This window comes from Bombina bombina, chromosome 4 (genome assembly GCF_027579735.1).
Source record: "Bombina bombina isolate aBomBom1 chromosome 4, aBomBom1.pri, whole genome shotgun sequence".
NCBI classification, from domain to species: domain Eukaryota; kingdom Metazoa; phylum Chordata; class Amphibia; order Anura; family Bombinatoridae; genus Bombina; species Bombina bombina.
Window position 1 is genome coordinate 495,237,874 of NC_069502.1, and position 23,762 is coordinate 495,261,635.

At 39.0% G+C, this 23,762-nt stretch overlaps 1 protein-coding gene across 1 annotated transcript in view; it reads right to left on the reverse strand.

Moving 5' to 3' along the window:
* The window catches only part of LOC128656482 (dystonin-like), a 958,955-nt gene that overhangs the window by 285,910 nt on the left and 649,283 nt on the right, over nucleotides 1–23,762 (reverse strand). The window contains 2 exon segments of the mRNA XM_053710402.1: nucleotides 15,286–15,438; nucleotides 17,538–17,771. Coding sequence (XP_053566377.1) covers nucleotides 15,286–15,438; nucleotides 17,538–17,771 — 387 coding nt within the window.

Here is a 23,762-nt window from a genome sequence, read left to right on the forward strand (position 1 = left end):
CGATTGCATAATCACAAGTGCGCTATCCTGACATGAATATATGAATATTTCACATTCCAATGTTATTCACATAGCAGAATATCTTCTATTTATTCATAAATACATATTCTACATATATCTGATGGTGTTTTGGTAAAATATATATCTATACCTATATATTTATAGATGATTATATATAGGTATAAATATATACAGATATATATAGGAATATCTATTTATAAATACATAGAACACATTCCACTATGTAAAGAACATTGTAAAATATTAACAGTATCCAATACCTATTAAAAATGAATATTCTATTAATATGCTTTTACATGTTTACATCTACTTAACTGTAAAGGGCTCCATAGCATATATATATATATATATATATATATATATATATATATACATATGTATTTATATGTTTATATGTGTATATATGTCTGTAAATACATATACACATATAAATACATATTTACACACATATAAACATATACACACATATAACTTATACATACATATAAAGGGAAAAAAAACTGCTCCAAGCGAGTAAAGTGCTCAAACAATATCCAAGTTTATTGGTGTATACCAACAATCAAATAGGGTTTACAAACACCTAATATGTTTTGCGCAGTCCCACTTGCGCTTCATCAGAGGTGAGTGATTCTAAATATTATTATGCATTAAATAGGGTCAGTTAGCCAATCATGGAGGGCTCAATGTATTACCTGTCTACTTCTGTTAACTTCTTACAATATCACAATATATCACAATGTATCATATAGGGGAAAATACATACATATGTATTGGCATTAATAGCGATCGAAAACAGTTTACTTTCAACTCATAACACAAGCGCAAAAAGCTTATTTCTAGCACAGTTAATGCTCCAGCGGGAGCGTTAATAGCGCTCTACTTGTATTCTGGCCCTATGTGTATGGAGCATTTTCTGTGGATGCCCATGGGTCCTGTAAACAATATGCTCTCCAATTCTAAATAAAATGCGTATTTAACTGTGCATCTATGTAAACAAAAAACAAGTGGCTTTTAACAGCAAAACTCTAAAATATAAATAATTAAGATTTTATAATCTCTGTGCAAAATAACTGAGTTAGAGATTTGTGCACTTTCCTTGGACTTTAGGGGACTTCAATGTACTTGTAAAAGCTATTATGATAACTTGCTCTTGTTGACCTTTCACATTTAACACACAAACAGTTGATACCTCTGACACGCCTGCCTATATTACTATATATTTGTATATATGTTTGCAAAATACATATCTATACCTAAATATCTATATGTAAAAATATAAATTAAAATAAATGTTTTATATATATATATATATATATATATATATATATACAGTATATGTATATATATACTGTGTATAGATACATAATGTATATATATATATATATATATATATATATATATATATATATATATATATATATATATATATATATACACACACACAGTATAGTACATATATATATATATAAATACATATATATATATATACAGATATAGATATATATATATAGGAATATATATTTACTGAAGTGAAGAACATATAAATGTTAAGTATTTCTATACAAAATACATTAAAGCATATTAAAATTGATTACAAATTATATTGCATATTTCAAAGTATTGGACTGGGAAGGGCTAAAAAAGTGTATATATGTATATGTATATGGTGAGAGGCGTAGCTTCAGGCGAACCTGTCGGGTTAGTGTTACAGACACCAAGTAGAGACTTCCAGTGCTGTAAAAATTGCAAGCGAAGTATTCATGTGAAAAAAGGTGAGAGCTTACAGTGTTACGGAAAGGTGCAGGCACTGGGTGAGGACCAAGCCGTCCCTGGGGTAAACGATAGAACAAAAAAGGCAGCACAATATTCGTATTTGCAAATAAAATAGGATAGTTTAATCCAGAATCAGTTCATGTGAATACAACCATGCACACAGGTAAGGAGGTAAGAAGGGGGCGTGTCCTTACGCGTTTTGTGCCGCCAGGCACTTAGTCAAAGGATGTTAACCTGTTGTACAGAGCCTGATTAAATTCCAAACTGCACCAATCACATTCGTGAATCAGGGTTGGAATCAATCAGGCATTTGTGAAAAAGGTTAAAAACAGTTAAAACAGTGTATCAAAGGACTAAGCAATCCCTTGGCAGTCTATTTTCTTACTGCAAAGGAATGACCAAAAAACTTTCTAACAGTTTAACTCTTAAAGTTACAATTACTGGGGGTACAAGGGAACCCCATGGCTTAAACAAAGAATGGGATATTAGCCTATTCACAGATTAACCAACTAATAATACATCAATATCATGTGTTTGTGTCAAATCAAACCTTTAGTAATTAAATATGTTATTCTGTGTTCTGTATTTTTTGTATTTTCCATTGAATAGTGGTAACAATTGGATTACAGTAATTGTAACTTTAAGAGTTAAACTGTTAGAAAGTTTTTTGGTCATTCCTTTGCAGTAAGAAAATAGACTGCCAAGGGATTGCTTAGTCCTTTGATACACTGTTTTAACTGTTTTTAACCTTTTTCACACATGCCTGATTGATTCCAACCCTGATTCACGAATGTGATTGGTGCAGTTTGGAATTTAATCAGGCTCTGTACAACAGGTTAACATCCTATGACTAAGTGCCTGGCGGCACAAAACGCGTAAGGACATGCCCCTTCTTACCTCCTTACCTGTGTGCATGGTTGTATTCACATGAACTGATTCTGGATTAAACTATCCTATTTTATTTGCAAATACTAATATTGTGCTGCCTTTTTTGTTCTAATGTATATGTATGTATATATATATATATATATATATATATATATATATATATTTACTAGTCCTAAAGCCCGTGTACACGGGCCATTTTTTGCAATACAGCGGTCCCACCCCTTACTCTTGCTCTCTCTCCCCCCTCTATTTTGCTCTCTCTCTCTCTCCCCCCTCTCTTTTGCTCTCTCTCTCTCTCCCTCTCTCTTTTGCTCTCTCTCTCCCCCTCTCTTTTGCTCTCTCTCTCCCCCTCTCTTTTGCGCTCTCTCTCCCCCCCTTTTTGGCGCTCTCCCCCTCTATTTTGCTCTCTCTCTCTTCCCTCTCTTTTGCAATCTCTCTCCCCCCTCTCTTTTGCGCTCTCTCTCACCCTCTCTTTTTCCTGCTCTCTCTCTCACCCTCTCTTTTGCTCGCTCTCTCCCTCCTCTCTTTTGGTCTCTCTCCCCTTTATCTTTTGCTCTATCTCCCCCTCTCTTTTGCCCTGTCTCCCTCCTCTCTTTTGCTCTCTCTCTCTCCCCCTCTCTTTTGCTCTCTCTCCCCTCTCTTTTGCTCTCTCTCTCTCCTCCTCTATTTTGCACTCTCTTTCCTCTCTTTTGCTCTCTCTCACACCTCTCTTTTGCGCTCTCTCACCCTCTCTTTTGCTCTCTCTCTCTCACCCTCTCTTTTGCTCGCTCTCTCTCTCCCCCTCTCTTTTGCTCTCTCTCTCCACCCTCTCTCTCTCCCCCCTCTCTTGCTCTCTCTCTCACCCCTCTCTTGCTCTATATATTCCCCCTCTATTTTGTGCTCTCTCCCCCTCTCTTGTGCTCTCTCTCTCCCACCTCTTTTTTGCTCTCTCTCTCCCACCTCTATTTTGCTCTCTCTCCCCCCTCTCTTTTGCTCTCTCTCTCTCCCCCCCTCTCTTTTGCTCTCTGTCTCCCCTCTCTTTTGCCCTCTCTCTCCCCTTCTGTTTTCCGCTCTCCCCTCTCTTTTGCTCTCTCTCTCCCTTCTCTTTTGATTTCTCTCCCCCCTCTCCTTTGCTCTTTCCCCCATCTCTTTTGCTCTCTCTGTCTTCCTCTATTTTGTGGTCTCTCTCTCCCCCTTTGTTTTGTGCTCTCCCCCCTCTCTATTGCTCTCTCTCCCCCCTCTTTTGCTCTCTCTCTCCACCCTCTCTTTTGCTCTCTCTCTCCCCCTCTCTTGCTCTCTCTCACCCCTCTCTTTTGCGCTCTCTCTCTCACCCTCTCTTTTGCCTGCTCTCTCTCCCAGCCTCTCTTTTGTTCGCTCTCTCTCCCCTCTCTTTTGCTCTCTCCCCCCTTCTCTTTTGCTCTCTCTCCCCCTCTCTTTTGCTCTCTTTCACCCCTCTCTTTTGCTCGCTCTCTCTCCACCCTCTATTTTGCTGTTTCTTTCTCTCCCACATCTACTTTGCTTTCTCTCTCCCACCTGTCTTTTGGTCTCTCTCCCCCCCTCTCTTTTGCTCTCTCTCCCCCTCTATTTTGCTCTATCTCCCCCCTCTCTTTTGCTCTCTCTCTCCCCCCTCTCTTTTGCTCTCTCTCTCCTCCTCTCTTTTGCGCTTTCTCTCCCCCTGTTTTGCGCTCTCCCCCCTCTCTTTTGATCTCTCTCATTACTCTCTTTTGCTCTTTCTCTCCCTTCTCTTTTGCTCTCCCCCTCTCTTTTGCTCTGTCTCTCTCCCCCTCTTTTTTGAGCTTTCTCTCCCCCTCTCTTTTGTGGTCTCTCTCCCCCTCTGTTTCGCTCTCTCCCCCTCTGTTTCGCTCTCTCTCCCCTCTCTTTTGCTCTCTCTCCCCTCTCTTTTGCTCTCTCCCCCCTCCATTTTGCTCTCTCTCTCCACCCTCTCTTTTGCTCTCTCTCTTTCTCTCGCTCTCTCTCTCCCCTCTCTTTTGCTCTCTCACCCCTCTCTTTAGCTCTCTCTCCCCCTCTCTTTTGGTCTCTCTCCCCCTTCTCTTTTGCTCTCTCTCTCCCTCTCTTTTGCTTTGTCTCCCCCCTCTCTTTTGCTCTCTCCCTCCCCCCTCTCTTTTTCTCTCTCCCCCCTCTCTTTTGCGCTCTATCTCTCACCCTCTCTTTTGCTCTCTCCACCCTCTCTTTTGCTCTCTCTCTCTCCACCCTCTCTTTAGCTCTCTCTCTCCCCCCTCTCTTGCTCTCTCTCTCTTCCCCCTCTATTTTGCGCTCTCTCCCCTCTCTTTTGCTCTCTCTCCACCTCTCTTTTGCTCTCTCTCTCCCGCCTCTCTTTTGCTCTCTCTCCCCCCTCTCTTTTTCTCTCTCTCCCCTTCTCTTTTGCTCTATCTTCCCCCTCTCTTTCGCTCTCTCTCACCTCCCCTCTCTTTTGCTCTCTCTCTCCCCCTCTCTTTTGCTCTCTCTCCCCCTTCACTCTCCCCCTCTCTTTTGCTCTCTCTCTTCCCTCTTTCCCTCTCTTTTGCTTTCTCTCTCCCTTCTCTTTTGCTCTCTCTCTCCCCTCTCCTTTGCTCTCTCTCCCCCTCTCTTTTGTGGTCTCTCTCTCTCAATCTCTGTTTTGCGCTCTCCCCCCTCTTTTGCTCTCTCTCCCCTCTCTTTTGCGATCTCTCCCCCCCCCTCTCTTTTGCTCTCTCTATCTCCACCCTCTCTTTTGTGGTCTCTCTCTCCCCTCTCTTGCTCTCTTTCCCCTCTCTTTTGCTCTCTCTCTCTCCACCCTCTCTTTTGCGCTCTCTCTCTCACCCTCTCTTTTGCCTGCTCTCTCTCTCTCAGCCTCTCTTTTGTTCGCTCTCTCCCCCCTCTCGTTTGCTCTCTCTCCCCTTCTCTTTTGCTCTCTCTCCCCCTCTCTTTTGCTCTCTTCCCCCTCTCTTTTGCTCTCTCTCTCTCCACCTCTCTTTTGCTCTTTCTTTCCTCTCTTTTGCTCTCTCTCTCCCCCCTCTCTTTTTGCGCTCTCTCACCCTCTCTTTTGCTCTCTCTCTCTCACCCTCTCTTTTGCTCTCTCTCTCCCCCCTCTCTTTTGCTCATTCTCTCCCTACTCTCTTTTGTGCTCTCTCTCCCCCTCTCTTTTGCTCTCTCCCTCGCCCTCTTTTGCACTCTCTCTCCCCTTTTTTTTTGCTCTCTCACACCTCTTTTTTGCTCTGTCACTCCCCTCTCTTTTGCTCTCTCTCACCTATCTCTTTTGCCCTATCTCCCCCTCTTTTGCTCTATATCCCCCCTGTTGTGCGCTCTCTCTCTCCCGCAGACAGCCACGGCCGCTCCTGCCCGCCCCCGCCCCATGTCATGCCAGACTCCGCCCTTCATAGCAACCCCGCCCCTTTATGCTGGCCACACCCCCTTCACGCCCAGTTGGCCCCGTCCCCTTCACGGATTAGGTTAGGTGCCAGGTCAGTTTGTTGAAGGCCAGGTGTGTTTGTCCTTGTGCAGTCTCTACTGCGCATGACAGCTTCGGACAAACATACTTGGCCACACTTTATATTATAGGATATATATATGTCTGTGTTTGTTTATATGTGTATATATACGTATTATGTGTGCACATACATATTTACACATATAAACACATAAATACACATGTATACACATTAATACACATGTAAATATACAATCATACACACACACACACACACACATATATATATATATATTATTTTTCTCTTTCTTTTCTGTTGATTTAATTGGATATGTACATATGTAAGGAATTTAATTATGACTATTGAAAAATATATATATACCAAGTTTACATATAATGGCTGTTTTTTACAACAGTCAGTAAATATACAGAGATGTATCTTTAAAATGTAATTGAATTAGGTGTTTCATTAGAGTTAAATAGAGACTTTTTTTGTTTTAAATAGTGGTCTGGTTGGAGTCTGTGTGTATGCCAGTGAACAAGTGCTAGGTCTAGGCCCGAAACATGTTTGGCACTCTTTTCCACCAGACCACAGAATTTTTCTAATGTTTTTATGGCTCTTCTGTATTTTTAACCATGTTTAAAATAAATGTTATTTTTTACAATTTTTCATTTCCCTTCATCCTTGAGATGTGCGGATGATACCTGCTTCCAGGGCCGCCATCAGGGGGTGACAGGGGTGACTCCTGTCAGGGGCCCCATGGGCCAGGGGGGCCCCATGAGGCAAGAACTAAAAAAAAAAATTATTATTTTTTTTTTTTTTTTTTAATTTTGGCAGCCACCAGTGGGTACTACAGCAGAGTGCTAATTGAGCATGGGAAATGTTATTACAAGGAGTAAAGTATTAGCATTTGAGAGGATCTCTGAGTGTGCACTCAACCACTATGCACAGTGTGAGACAGCCTAGGCACTTTGTTTGTACAGTGTGTGCCTGAGTCAGACGGCAGATCACTTTAATTTACAAAGGAGGTAGGACTTACTTAGCAAATGTTTTTTTTATTTCTTTGTGCAATTTCAGATTGTAACTTCAGTGTGGTAGTAGTTGTATGGTGGGGCCAGGTGTCCATAAAAACACATTTTTAGCAGCAGTGTATTTATGATTATTTGACAATACTGTTGAATTTCTATATTAAAAACCATGCGGAAATGTTTCCTCCTATATATATTACATTCCAGTTTACTGCCCCTTTATGCAAGGACTTTCCAGATGCAAGGAGGCATTTTATCTAAGATGTTTACATCTGCATAACATGTTATACTCTCAGACTAAGATTGCTCAGTGTTTGAAATGAGACAGGTTAACTTAAAACTGTTCTGTTTACATTACAGCTAACTTAATTTTGAAATACATACCAACATGCCTAAATCCTGCATTTTGTGGTATGAGTACCACAGCTTATGGTTCCACCAAGACCATATAGAGTACAGCATTTTTAAAATCCATAAGTACAGCTGACAGATGGGAACATTTGTACACTATATTTGAAGTGGTGCTCTTGGTTGGGGAAAATGGGGAAAAATCATATGTTTTTGAGCTTTTTCTATGGGGGTCTCTGTGAGGGTGTGTGTATGTTTGTCTTTGTGTATTTATTTTCTCTGGATGCCTCTGTGAGGGTGGGTGTGTATGTCTGTGTTTTCTGTGGATATCTCTGTGAGGGTGTGTGTGTGTGTGTGTATGTATGTATGTATGTCTGTCCCTCTGTGATTTCTGTGGATGTCTCTGTGAGGGTGTGTGTTTTCTGTGGGTGTCTCTGTGAGGGTGTGTGTATGTCCTTGTGTGTTTTCTGTGGATGTCTCAGTGAGGGTGTGTGTATGTATGTCTATCTATCTGGGTTTTATGTGGTTGTCTCTCTGTGTGTATGTATGTCTTTGTGTGTTTTCTGTGGGTGTCTCTGTGTGTGTGTGTGTATGTATGTCTTTGTGTGACTTCTGAGGCTGTCTCTGTCGGTGTTTCCTTGGGTGTATGTGTCCATTGTCTGTTCCTTTTTAGGACATTTTGACCTTACTACTGATTATTCACATCTTTCTACAGACTTTGAGACTAATGAGACCTTTCCAGAAGTCACCAATCTACCATTTAACCTTTAAATGATTGTTTAGACAGTTCAGGGCAATTCCTTTCAGCCACTGCATGCCGTTGGCATCATTTAGTTGGCATCTTCCTTTACAAAAAGATAATCAGAACTCCATATTTTGTTTTCTAAATCTCCTTTTTTTTTTACAAAACTGTAGTTTACCTCATTACTTGTCAGGTCAATGTAAACAAGTGCTGAGTGTCTGTTTGGGTGTCTGTGTCTGAGTGTGTTTCTAGAGTGTCTATATGTGAATCCTTATGTGTGAGTGTGTGTGTGTGTTTGTTTCAGTGTATGAGTGCGTCTGTGTGTTTGTATGTTACTACCTTTACAACATTTCCAAGTTTAAATAGACACTTAAGAATAAAGTGCATATACGTTTTAGTCACTTGGTCAAAAATTGCACATGTCAAAGGGAGGGGGGGGGGGGCCTGATCAATGGTTAAGTCAGGGGCCCCAAAATTTCTAGTGGCGGCCCTGCCTGCTTCATATATACTGCATATATATATATATATATATATATATATATGGATGAGAGGTGCGGATGATACCTGCTTCATATATACTGCATATATATATATATATATATATATACACACACAGTGCTTGAAATTTCCAGTGGACTAGTCACGGACAACTTAGAAATTGCAGCGGACATCTTAGAAATTTGAGTTTTTCCTATCTTTAACATTGAGAGTACTACTAACTTTTTCCCTCTGGGCTAGTGACTAACTTTTTCCCTCTGGGCTAGTGGCTTTTAACCCCTGACTAGTAAACCATATTGATATTTTTCCACCTCTGTATATATATATATATATATATATTGATACATTTGAGCTCTTTCCATCAATCACCTTGCCATATACCATATACCTTTTTAACCCTTTTAAAATCTTTTTATCAATATTAAACTAATATTTTTTAATAAACAAAGTTTATATATGACTGTAATACTTTATTTTAATATGATTTTGATGTGTTTTGTGAAACTTTTTTTTTTAACCCATGCACTTCATGGGGGATATCTATCAAGCTGTCGACTATGCTGCATTCGCCGGAACCAATATGCTCGCCTAACATCACGGCCGCATATCTCAATACGCTCTCCTTATTTATGAAAAAAGCCGGCAAAAAGACACGCACCAAGCACGGGGCGATGAGCATCGGACTGTTGTTAACTAACAGTCATCGATCTCACGTCTATTAGGCTTTTTTCAAACTTTATTTATACCCTGTCACTAAACGCTGCCACTATACTAAAATGTTTAAATAAATAAAGTTATTAACCCCTATCCTGCCGCTCCCCGACCTTGCTGCAACATAAAGTTATTAACCCCTATCCCACCGCTCCCCGACCCCACTGCAACATAAATAAAGTTATTAACCCCTATCCCGCCACTTCCTGACCCCGCCGCAACCTAAATAAACGTATTAACCCCTAAACATCTAGCCTCCCACATCACTACCACTAACTAAACCTAGTAACCACTAAAACGTCAGCCCCCCACATCGACAAAAAATAAATTAAGCTATTTACCCCTAAACCTAACAACCCGCTAATTTTAAATTAAAATTACAACATCCCTATCTTTAAATACATTTAAACTTACCTGTAGAATTAAAATAAACTATATTAAACTATTAATTAGCCTACCCTAACTATTATCCTGCAATTAAATTAAACTACCAATTAAATAAACTAAATTACATATTAAAGAAACCTAACCCTACTAAAATTATTTAAATCTACTATTAAACATTATTAAAAGTACTAAATTACCACCAAAAAAAACCGAAGTTACAAAAAAAAACGCCCACTAAAGTACGAAAAATAAAAAGAAAAAAGAATTACACCTAATCTAATAGCCCTATCAAAATACCCCCCCCCAAAATAAAAAAAACCCCTAGCCTACAATAAACTACCAATGGCCCTTAAAAGGGCCTTTTGAGGGGCATTGTCCCAAATAAATCAGCTATTTTACCTGTAAAAAAAAAATACAAACACCCCCAACAGTAAAATCCAAATAAAAAAACTATCTAAAGTATCCTGAGATCCCCATTGCCCTGAAAAGGGAGTTTGTATGGGCTTTGCCCTTAAAAAGTGCATTTAGCTCTTTTACATGCCCAGACCCTAATCTAAAAATAAAACACACCCAAAAAACCCTTAAAAAAACCTAACACTAACCCTAACAATCCACTTACAGTTCTTGAAGTCCGCTTGAAGGATCCATCCAGCCGGAGAAGTCATCATCCAGAAGGCATATTCTATCTTCATCCATCCGGCGCAGAGCGGGTCCATCCTGAAGACATCCGGCGTGGAGTATCCTTTTCATACGGTCGCCGCCGTAAACTGAACTCCAAGATGGCATCCCTTGCATTCCTATTGGCTGAAAGATTTCAATCAGCCAATAGGATTAGAGCTGCTAAAATCCTATTGGCTGTTCCAATCAGCTAATAGGATTGAGCTCTCATCCTATTGGCTGATTGGAACAGCCAATAGGATTAGAGCTCAATCCAATTGGCTGATTGGAACAGCCAATAGGATTTTAGCAGCTATAATCTTATTGGCTGAATGAAATCTTTAAGCCAATAGGAAAGCAAAGGAAGCCATCTTGGATGGCGTCACTTGCATTGAAGTTCCAGTTTTTTTAAGGGTTTTTTGGGTGGTTTTTACTTTTAGATTAGAGTCTGGGCATATAAAATAGCTAAATGCACTTTTAAGGGCAATGCCCATACAAATGCCCTTTTCAGAGCAATGGGAGTTTAGATTATTTTAGATAGGTTTTTTTGTTTGGGGGGTTGGGTGGTGGGTTTTACTGTGGGGGGGTATTTGTATTTTTCTTACAGGTAAAAGAGCTGATTTCTTTGGGGCAATGCCTCACAAAAGGCCCTTTTAAAGGCCATTGGTAGTTTATTGTAGGCTAGGTTTTTTTTTTTATTTTGGGGGGGCTTTTTTATTTTGATAGGGCTAATAGATTAGGTGTAATTATGTTTTATTTTTGATAATGTGTTTTTTTATTTTTCATAATTTAGTGGGGGGGGGTTGTAACTTAGTGTTTGTTTTTTTCTCTAATTTAGTACTTTTAATAATGTTTAATAGTATATTTAATTAATTTGAGTAGGGTTAGGTTTTTTAATATGTAATTTATTTTATTTTATTTAATTGGTAGTTTAATTTAATTGTAGGATAATAGTTAGGGTAGGTTAATTCATAGTTTAAAATAGTTTATTTTAATTCTACAGGTAAGTTTTAATTTATTTGAAGATAGGGATGTTGTAATTTCAATTTAAAGTTAGGGGGTTGTTAGGTTTAGGGGTTAATAGCTTACTTTAGTTTTTGGCAATGTGGGGGGCTGACGGTTTAGGGGTTAATAGGTTTAGTTAGTGGTGGTGATGTGGGAGGCCAGAGATTTAGGGGTTAATACGTTTATTTAGTGGTGTCGGAGAGCAGTGGAATAGGGGTTAATACATTTTATTTAGGTTGCTGCGATGTCGGAGCGGCAGATTAGGGGTGTTTAGACTCTGGGTTTATGTTAGGGTGTTAGGTGTAAACGTAACTTGTTTTCAACCATAGAAATCAATGGGATATCTGGCAGCATCGAACATAAGCTTTCGGTGCTTTCAGACTCCCATTGATTTCTATTGCATCTGCAGCCTCCAGGGTGGTGGATTGAAAACTAGGTACGCTGCGTCGGAATAGCCAAGAGCGTACCTGTTAACAGTTTGATAACTGGGAAAAAGTGTCAGATAGAGAATGACGTAAGCATCGATCTGCATCAGATTGAGAACGGCGGATCGTATGTTACGTCACAAATTTCAATATTTGCCGGTCTGTAGGCTTTGATAACTAGGTTGGATCAAGGTCGCAACAATTACGCTGCGGAATTCCGGCATATTTGAGGTTGACAGCTTGATAGGCCTTCATGTCTCAAGTCACGCTAATACTTCTAGCGTTATTAGGCTTTTGCTGGAGCGCAACCCATAAATTTCAACATGCAATATCAGCGCTATTTAGCGCAGTCACGATAACCATTGAAAGTATAAGGTGCACTAGAGCTACGTCGGCTGCTCTAAACCTTCGGCTGGATTACGAGTCTTGCATTATGAGCTGTGCGGTGCTAATTTTTTCTCGCTGCTCACTTCCCTGCAGCGCTGGAATTAAAAGTTTTTATAAACCCGGCGTTAAAAGGCAAGAAGTGAGCGTAGAGCAAAATTGTGCTCCATACCGCACTCCAATACCAGCGTTGCTTAAATGAGTGGTGAGCTGGTTATACGTGCTCGTGCACGATTTCCCCCTTAGACATCAATGTGGAGAGCCGGTTGAGAAAAAGTCTAACACCTGCAAAAAAGCAGCATAAAACTCAGTAACGCAGCCCCATTGATTCCTATGGGTAAACTAAAGTTATGTTTACACCTAACACCCTAACATGAACCCCGAGTCTAAACACCCCTAATATTACACTTATTAACCCCTAATCTGCCGCCCCCGACATCGCGAACACCTGCATTATACTTATTAACCCCTAATCTGCCACTCCGGACATCGCCGCCACCTACATTATACTTATGAACCCCTAATCTGCTGCCCCCAACATCGCTGACACCTACATTATATTTATTAACCCCTAATCTCCCTCCCCAATGTCGCCACAACCTACCTACATTTATTAACCCCTAATCTGCCGCCCCCAATGTCGCCGCCACTAGTCTAAATTTATTAACCCTTAAACCTAAGTCTAACCCTAACCCTAATACCCCCTAACTTAAATATAATTTAAAAAAAATCTAAATACAAATTACTATCATTACCTAAATTATTCCTATTTAAAACAAAATACTTACCTGTAAAATAAACCCTAAGCTAGCTACAATATAACTAATAGTTACATTGTAGCTAGCTTAGGGTTTATTTTTATTTCACAGGCAAGTTTGTATTTATTTTAACTAGGTAGAATAGTTACTAAATAGTTATTAACTATTTAATAACTACCTAGCTAAAATAAATACAAATTTAACTGTAAAATAAAACCTAACCTAAGTTACAATAACACCTAACACTACACTACAATTAAATAAATTCCCTACATTAAATACAATTAAATAAATTAAATAAAATTAGCTAAATTACCAAAAAAAACAAACACTAAATTACAGAAAATAAAAAACAAATTACAAGATATTTAAACTAATTACACCTAATCTAATAGCCCTATCAACCTATCAAAATAAAAAAAGCCCACCAAAAATAAAAAAAAACCCTAACCTAAACTAAACTACCAATAGCCCTTAAAAGGGCCTTTTGCGGGGCATTGCCCCAAAGAAATCAGCTCTTTTACCTGTAAAAAAAATACAAACAACTCACAATAGTAAAACCCACCACCCACACAACCAAACCCCCCAAATAAAACCCTAACTAAAAAAACCTAAGCTCCCCATTGCCCTGAAAAGGGCATTTGGATGGGCATTGCCCTTAAAAGGGCATTTAGCTCTATTGCTGCCCAAAGCCCTAACCTAAAAAATAAACCCACCCGATACACCCTTTAAAAATCACTAACCCCCGAAGATTCACTTAACGGGAAAAGTCTTCATCCAATCGGCAAGATGTCCTCAACGAAGCCGTCAGAAGTGGTCCTCCAGACGGGCAGAAGTGGTCCTCCATACGGGCAGAAGTCTTCATTCAGACAGCATCTTCTATCTTCATCCTTCCGACGCGGAGAGGCTCCATCTTCAAGACATCTGGCGCAGAGCATCCTCTTCAATCGACGGCTTCTTCGGAATTAATGTTTCTTTAAGTGACATTATCCAAGATGGCGTCCCTTAGATTCTGATTGGCTGATAGAATTCTATCAGCTAATCGGAATTAAGGTAGAAAAAATCCTATTGGCTGATGCAATCAGCCAATAGGATTGAGCTGGCATTCTATTGGCTGTTCCAAAAATGTTATTATAGTGATTGCGATGCGGGAGGGCCTCGGTTTAGGGGTTAATAGGTGTTTATGGGTGTTAGTGTACTTTGTAGGACTTTAGTTATGAGTTTTATGCTACAGCGTTGTTGTGTAAAACTCATAACTACTGACTTTAAAATGCGTTACGAATCTTGGCGGTAGAGGGTGTACCGCTCACTTTTTGGCCTCCCAGGACAAGCTCGTAATACCAGCGCTATGGAAGTACCATAGAAAAAGGCTTTACGAAATTTACATAAGTTGATTTGCGGTAAGGCCAAAAAAGTGTGCGGTGCACCTATACCTGAAAGAGATGTTTCAAAAACTTTTCTGCGCTGCCAAATTATTTGGTAAGCCTTTTTTACTCCTAGGATATTTTCCCCAGAAAAAAAATCTTTGTATGGACTGGTGAGAGAGGTGGGTTTAGGAGTGTAAGGCGCAAAAAAATGCTTAAACCAAAAAGGAAATATATCTATAGTCGGTAATAAACCTTGATGAACTATATATAATTGGACTCAGAAACTTATTAAAAATAATAATTTATTATTTGTAGATACACGACAATATAAAAAACATATATGAAAATTGATGGAGGTGAAATATTTAGTGTGAGAAACTGTTTTGCAAGAAGTTTTGACTAAACATTTATACTTCTTGCAAAACAACAAGAGGAAACTTATATACAACAGACTGATTTCAGTGCTACACTAGGTGTTACAATGTACTAGGTGCAACACTCTTATTAGTTTCTCACACTAAATATTTCACCTCCATCAATTTTCATATATGTTTTTTATATTGTCGTGTATCTACAAATAATAAATTATTATTTTTAATAAGTTTCTGAGTCCAATTATATATAGTTCATCAAGGTTTATTACCGACTATAGATAGATTTCCTTTTTGGTTTAAGCATTTTTTTGCGACTTACACTCCTAAACCCACCTTTCTCACCGGTACACCTATACCTGCAAGACTCGTAATAGCAGCGTGCGTAAAAAAGCAGTGTTACGACCTGTTAACGCTGCTTTTTTACCGTAACTCGTAATCTAGCCGATAGTTTGGTAAATCTGTTTTATTGTGATATCAAGTTGCGCTCTAATGTTAGCAAGCTCCAGCAATACTGCTTATCGCAGTAACATTACCTCATATTCAGACTGATAGTGCTGCAGCTCAGCTGGGCTGTCACCAATAGAAAAGGTATCTTGCTGACCAATCAGTTTGTTTTCTGTCTGTGTGAGGAGAGCACAGATCTCTTGAAGCTTCTCCTTGTGTTCTTGCAGATGCACTTCAGCATCCTAAGCCAAAGACAAACAATACAAAGTCACGCTAACTCTACTCTTATAACGAAGTGCCACAATATTTAAAGTGTACAGTATGCTGTTAACATAATAGTGATACATGGTTTTCTCAAGGTGACAGTAGTGCAGAAGTAGGAATTTGCATTCATCTTTAAACAAATGTAAGTAGAAATTGCTGAGAAGCCTGACCATGCACATGTTAAGAGAGATGATTCGACTGCATTGACAATCCCAGTTTCCTTTCATCCTGGTACCTGTGTTAATAATGATTCAGAAAAAAAGATATCAAACAGTGGTTAGTTGATATATGCTTGACAGAGCAGGGTGTTTGCACAGCATTTCTAAGCTTGAAACATACATATTAAATAGATAAAGACCCACAGTTTCTGAACATGCAGATTTTTTCTTAATCTGTAAGTTTGTTTTCTCCTGAGCAAAACCTTATTCCTAAATAATTAGAGAATGAAATGAAATGGAGCAGAATGTCAAGCCTGGTGATGAAGACAATAAGATGAATCACAATGAATATTAGTTATATGCGTAAATGTCTCTAGCTAGTGTTTAACAACAGACGGACCAGCATGATCGTTTCCCTCCAGCCAAAACTTTATTAATTATACTATCAATTAGAGCATGTTACTTTGGTTAAATTGATTACCTAGAATGAGTCTTATTACTGAGCATTTTTAAATGAATATGTATCAGAAGAACCTCCTGAGCCAAACTTACTAACTGTTTATATTCTAAAATATTTACAATACTTTCTCATCATAATACTACTTATTTTTTTTAAATCTATGAATTAAATGTTTTCTCAAATATCATTGTGGCGGGTAAAGTAAGAATTTGGGTAATCCTATCATTTCCCGGGTAAACCTGACATTATCCAAGCAGCTGTGGATAATGCCTGATGTAACATACATAACATATACACTATGCACGGTAATTCACGCATCTTCACTATCTTTTTTTGCCTCCGACTGGGAGGTTCAAGGGGGTTAAAGCCCCCTTTGAAAACCTAATTCCCCAAGGTTCACTTGGGGTGGATGCCGGAGGATCAGCGGGGCGCCTTCCTTGAAACCCCCAGGCAGAGACAAAAAAAATAGATTGGGGAATTACATTACATCTGGATTTACCCACAGCTGCTTGGGTAATGTCAGGTTTACCTGGGTAATCCTTGGATTACCTGGATTTCTGACTTTACCAGTAACATCATCATAAGCCCTTTAAATGTTTTAGCACTATAAGTTATTTATGTACATACGCACATATATATATACAGTATTATACATTTAAGTGCACAGGAAAGTAATGAAGATTAAAGTGTAAATATCTCTTACATTGTGATACTTGTCTGTAAAATATTCCTTAAGTCAGTAAACAGAAAGATGAATTAATTTCTGTTTTTCATTCATTCTCTTTACTAAAGTACTTTTTTAAAACATGACTGTCCAACCAAAGGCCCAGAGACCACAATGCGGCCCTCCAATGCTTTTATTTTGCCCTTCACTTCCACAGACTATAGACTGTAGGTGAATGACCCAGGAAGGAATTTCTCAGTTCTTTGATCTTATAATAACATTTCTTTTCAAGCAGCAAATATTTACAGATGGAGGCGTAAAGATAAAGAATTGGGAGAGCTCATGTGTTTGTCTGTCTTGGTCTTTTACTATAACACAGACATATCACTGCACCACACTGCCATCAAATATTGTCACTTGTGCAAACTAAACTAATAGCATATGTTTAGTCCAATCACTTGAAGTATGTTCATAATTTTGTTTAAATTTGTAGAATTTCTACAGGTTGCACAAAATCCTCTAAGTGTTTTTTTTTTTCTAATGGGGCCATAGCATGTAATGGTTAGATACTCTGTTTTAAAAGCCACAAACACTTGTAATTTTGTTAATTAAATGAATAAAAACTATTTTGTTATTATTAACATATACTGACATAACTGCATGCTGATAAATCAATAAAATACTAGTACAGATGTCAGTAAAAGATATCTGTATCTGGCAAGCACTGTGATTTGTACATCATAATGCTACCGTCTTAATGCTAGACACAGAACACAGCAACACAGAGAGTCAAACCTTCTGCTCATTCAAGTCTTGTGCTGCCAGCAAATGACTTTTTAACAGTTCCATCTGGGTTGAGATCTTCTTCTGCGCTTCATGGAAATTCTTTTGCGTCATGTTCAGCAGCCTCAGTAGCTGTTTGCTTTGATTTGGAGAGAGATCTTGGGCATGTTCAGATATGAAGAATTGGATGTCAAATGCTGTGGTCTCCAGATCTATCTTGTGCTCAGTCAGCTCCTCATTTGCATTCTGTTAGTGAAGTAATGACAGGTTCCATTAAAAAAAACGTTACCAGTCAACCTTAAAGAAACTTTAGCTTGTTGTGCCTGGGGCATTCCCCCTATGTGAAGGTGTCAAAGATGATGACAGTCAGAAGGGCTCTTCATGTACTTACACAGTGGTTGCAAGGAAAAATATCCTTTAGATTCTAACGGCTAGATTTAGAGTTCTGCGGCCAAAGGGGTGCGTTAGCTACGCGTGCTTTTTTCCCCCATCACCTTTTAAATACCGCTGGTATTTAGAGTTCACAGAATGGCTGCGTTAGGCTCCAAAAAAGGGAGCGTAGAGCATATTTACCGCCACTGCAACTCTCGATACCAGCGGTGCTTACGGACGCGGCCAGCTTCAAAAACGTGCCCGTGCACGATTCCCCCATAGGAAACAATGGGGCTGTTTGAGCTGAAAAAAAAACACCTGCAAAAAAGCAGCGTTCAGCTCCTAACGCAGCTACATTGTTTCCTATGGGGAAACAGTTTTCTAAGTCTGCACCTAACACTCTAACATGTACCCCGAGTCTAAACACCCCTAACCTTACACTTATTAACCCCTAATCTGCCGCCCCCGCTATCGCTGACACCTGCATATTATTATTAACTCCTAATCTGCCGCTCCGTATACCGCCGCAACCTATGTTATCCCTATGTACCCCTAATCTGCTGCCCCTAACACCGCCGACCCATATATTATATTTATTAACCCCTAATCTGCCGCCCCCAACGTCGCCTCTACCTACCTACAATAATTAACCCCTAATCTGCCGACCGGATCTCACCGCTACTATAATAAATGTATTAACCCCTAAAGCTAAGTCTAACCCTAACACTAACACCCCCCTAAATTAAATATAATTTTAATCTAACGAATAAATTAACTCTTATTAAATAAATTATTCCTATTTAAAGCTAAATACTTACCTGTAAAATAAATCCTAATATAGCTACAATATAAATTATAACTATATTGTAGCTATTTTAGGATTAATATTTATTTTACAGGTAACTTTGTAATTATTTTAACCAGGTACAATAGCTATTAAATAGTTAATAACTATTTAATAGTTACCTAGTTAAAATAATTACAAAATTACCTGTAAAATAAATCCTAACCTAAGTTACAATTAAACCTAACACTACACTATCAATAAATTAATTAAATAAAATACCTACAATTAGCTACAATTAAACCTAACACTACACTATCAATAAATTAATTAAATACAATGCCTACAAATAAATACAATGAAATAAACTTACTAAAGTACAAAAAATAAAAAAGAACTAAGTTACAAAAAATAAAAAAATATTTACAAACATTAGAAAAATATTACAACAATTTTAAACTAATTACACCTACTCTAAGACCCCTAATAAAATAACAAAGACCCCCAAAATAAAAAAATGCCCTACCCTATTCTAAAATTAAAATAGAAAATCTTTTACCTTACCAGCCCTGAAAAGGGCCATTTGCGGGGCATGCTCCAAAGAAATCAGCTCTTTTGCCTGTAAAAAAAAAACATACAATACCCCCCCCAACATTACAACCCACCACCCACATACCCCTAATCTAACCCAAACCCCCCTTAAATAAACCTAACACTAAGCCCCTGAAGATCTCCCTACCTTGTCTTCACCACATCGGGTCCCGATCTGTCCAGAAGAGCCTCCGAAATCTTCATCCAAACCCAAGCAGGGGCTGAAGAGTGACGTCCATCCTCCGGCTGAAGTCTGGATCCAAGCGGCAAATGAAGAAGTCCATCTTCGGGAAGAAATCTTCATCCTATCCGGGCAGAAGAGGACATCCGGAACGGCAAACATCTTCATCCAAGCTGCATCTTCTATGTTGTTCCATCGGATGACGAGCGGCTGATCTTGAAGACCTCCGGCGCGGATCCATCCTCTTCGTTCGACGTCCAACTGAAGAATGAAGGTTCCTTTAAGGGACGTCATCCAAGATGGCGTCCCTCGAATTCCGATTGGCTGATAGGATTCTATCAGCCAATCGGAATTAAGGTAGGAAAATTCTGATTGGCTGATGGATCTGTCATTCTTCAGTTGGACGTCGAACGAAGAGGATGGATCCGCGCCGGAGGTCTTCTAGATCAGCCGCTCGTCATCTGATGGAACAACATAGAAGATTCGGCTTGGATGAAGATGTTTGCCGGTATGGATGTCCTCTTCTGCCCGGATAAGATGAAGATTTCTTCCCGAAGATGGACTTCTTCATTTGCCGCTTGGATCCAGACTTCAGCCGGAGGATGGACGTCACTCTTCAGCCCCTGCTTAGGCTTGGATGAAGATTTTGGAGGCTCTTCTGGACGGATCGGTGAACACGGCAAGGTGAAGACAAGGTAGGGAGATCTTCAGGGGCTTAGTGTTAGGTTTATTTAAGGGGGGGTTGGGTTAGATTAGGGGTATGTGGGTGTTGGGTTGTAATGTTGGGGGGGGGTATTGTATGTTTTTTTTTTACAGGCAAAAGAGCTGAATTCTTTGGGGCATGCCCCGCAAATGGCCCTTTTCAGGGTGTAAGGTAAAAGAGCTTTTCTATTTTAATTTTAGAATAGGGTAGGGCATTTTTTTATTTTGGGGGGCTTTGTTATTTTATTAGGGGGCTTAGAGTAGGTGTAATTAGTTTAAAATTGTTGTAATATTTTTCTAATGTTTGTAAATATTTTTTTATTTTTTGTAACTTAGTTCTTTTTTATTTTTTGTACTTTAGTTAGTTTATTTAATTGTATTTATTTGTAGGTATTGTATTTAATTAATTTATTGATAGTTTAGTGTTAGGTTTAATTGTAACTTAGGTTAGGATTTATTTTACAGGTAATTTGTAATTATTTTAACTAGGTAACTATTAAATAGTTATTAACTATTTAATAGCTATTGTAACTGGTTAAAATAAATACAAAGTTGCCTGTAAAATAAATATTAATCCTAAAATAGCTACAATATAATTATAATTTATATTGTAGCTATATTAGGGTTTATTTTACAGGTAAGTATTTAGCTTTAAATAGGAATAATTTATTTAATAAGAGTTAATTTATTTCGTTAGATTTAAATTATATTTAATTTAGGGGGGTGTTAGGGTTAAGGTTAGACTTAGCTTTAGGGGTTAATAAATGTATTATAGTAGCGGTGAGCTCCGGTTGGCAGATTAGGGGTTAATACTTGAAGTTAGGTGTTGGCGATGTTAGGGAGGGCAGATTAGGGGTTAATACTATTTATTATATGGTTACTGAGGCGGGAGTGAAGCGGATTAGGGGTTAATAACTTTATTATAATAGCGGTGAGCTCCGGTCGGCAGATTTGGGGTTAATAATTGTAGGTAGGTGGCGACGACGTTGGGGGCGGCAGATTAGGGGTTAATAAATATAATATAGGGGTCGGCGGTGTTAGGGGCAGCAGATTAGGGGTTCATAGGGATAACGTAGGTGGCAGCGGTGTGCGGTCGGCAGATTAGGGGTTAAAAAATTTTAATAGAGTGGCGGCGATGTGGGGGGACCTCAGTTTAGGGGTGTATAGGTAGTTTATGGGTGTTAGTGTACTTTAGAGCACAGTAGTTAAGAGCTTTATAAACCGGCGTTAGCCCAGAAAGCTCTTAACTACTGACTTTTTTCTGCGGCTGGAGGTTTGTCGTTAGATTTCTAACGCTCACTTCAGCCAAGACTCTAAATACCGGCGTTAGGAAGATCCCATTGAAAAGATAGGCTGCGCAAATGGCGTAGGGGGATCTGCGGTATGGAAAAGTCACGGCTGCAAAGTGAGCGTTAGACCCTTTCCTGACTGACTCCAAATACCAGAGGGCGGTAAAAACCAGCGTTAGGAGCCTCTAACGCTGGTTTTGACGGCTACCGCCCAACTCTAAATCTAGGCCTAACTTTGCTGAGGCTACTATAACGTTAAATCATCAAGTAGCAAAGGCAATATCTGCCAAGATCTTTAGCGAGTTATACAACGTTGATTTTCTAGATGGTAATCAAAGATATTCCATTGTAAAATGCCTTTTATGTTTTACATTTATTTTTTGGAGTAAAAAATATTTTGCCGTTTTTATCAGTAAAACATTTTTAAATAAATATCACTCATTTGCCTAGATTACGAGTTATGCGTTACGGCTTTTACTACTGAAAAATTGGCCATTGCGCTGGAATGGCCGGTAACACATATTACGAGTCACTGCGGTATAGTTATACCGTAAGCATTTTAGCCTGTAACGCAACGTCCAATCTACACTCAAAATGACGTTTGAGTGGTGCGGTCCAGCTAAAATGCTTGTGTTACAGCCTATACCGACACGATCCATTCCACCACCTGAGAGTAGGAGTTATGGATTTTGCAAAACAAAAATGTTTCACAAAACTCATAACTAAAATGTTATAAAGTACACTAACACCCTTAAACTACCTATTAACCACTAAATTGCCACCCTCTAGAATCACAAACACTATATTAAACTTATTAACCCCATATCTGCCGCCCAACCACATTGCGTCTATTAAATAAACCTATTAACCCCTAAACCACCGGCCCCAACATAACTATTCTAATAAAATTAAATAAATAACCAATTAAAAATCCTAAATTACATGATTAAAAAACTAATATGAAAAAATTAAAACAATCTAAGATTACAAAAAATAATAAACACTAAAATTACAAAAAATTAAAACTCTAACTGCTAGATTTAGAGTTTTGTCAGTAAAAACCTGCGGCTCTAATGATCCTTTTTTTTCCAGCGCACCCTTAAGACAACACTGGTATTACGAGTTTTCTGAATGCTGCGTTAGCCTCAGAAAAGTGAGCGTTGAGCATAATTTAGCTCCACTTCTACTCTCAATACCAGCGTTGCTTACGGTAGCGGTAAGCTGGAAAAACGTGCTCGTTCACGATATCCCCATAGGAAACAATGGGGCTGAGCTGGCTGAAAAAAAACCTAACACCTGCAAAAAAGCAGCGTTCAGCTCCTAACGCAGCCCCATTATTTCCTATGGGGAAACACTATCTAAGTCTACACCTAACACCCTAACATGAACCCCGAGTCTAAATACCCCTAACCTTACACTTATTAACCCCCTAATCTGCCCCCCCAACGTCGCCGCCACCTACCTACACTTATTAACCCCTAATCTGCCTACCGGACATCGCCGCCACTATAATAAAGTTATTAACCCCTAAACCTAAGTCTAACCCTAACACCCCCCTAACTTAAATATAATTTAAATAAAACGAACTAAATTTACTATCATTAAATAAATTATTCCTATTTAAAACTAAATACTTACCTATAAAATAAACCCTAATATAGCTACAATATAACTAATAGTTACATTGTAGCTATTTTAGGATTTATATTTATTTTACAGGCAACTTTGTATTTATTTTAACTAGGTACAATAGCCAGGGCCGCCATTAGAAATTTTGGGGCCCCTGACTTAACCATTGATCAGGCCCCCCCCCCCTTTGACATGTGCAATTTTTGACCAAGTGACTAAAACATATATGCACTCTAAAGTGTCTATTTAAACTTGGAAATGTTGTAAAGGTAGTAACATACAAACACACAGACACACTCATACACTGAAACACACACACTCACACATAAGGATTCACATATAGACACTCTAGCAGACATGCAAAGAAACACACCCTCAGACACAGACAGCCCTATAGAATCCTATCAGCCAATAGGAATTCGAGGGACGCCATCTTGGATGACATCATTTAAAGGAACCGTCATTCGTCGGGAAGTCGTCGGCCAGGATGGATGTTCCGCGTCGGAGGTCTTCAGGATGCTGCCGCTGAAGATAGAAGATGCTGCTTGGATGAAGACTTCAATCGGATGGAAGACCTCTTCTGCCCGCTTGGATGAAGACTTCAACCGGATGGAGGACCTCTTCTGCCCCGCTTGGATGAAGAATTCGGCTCGGCTGGGTGAAGACGACTCAAGGTAGGGAGATCTTGT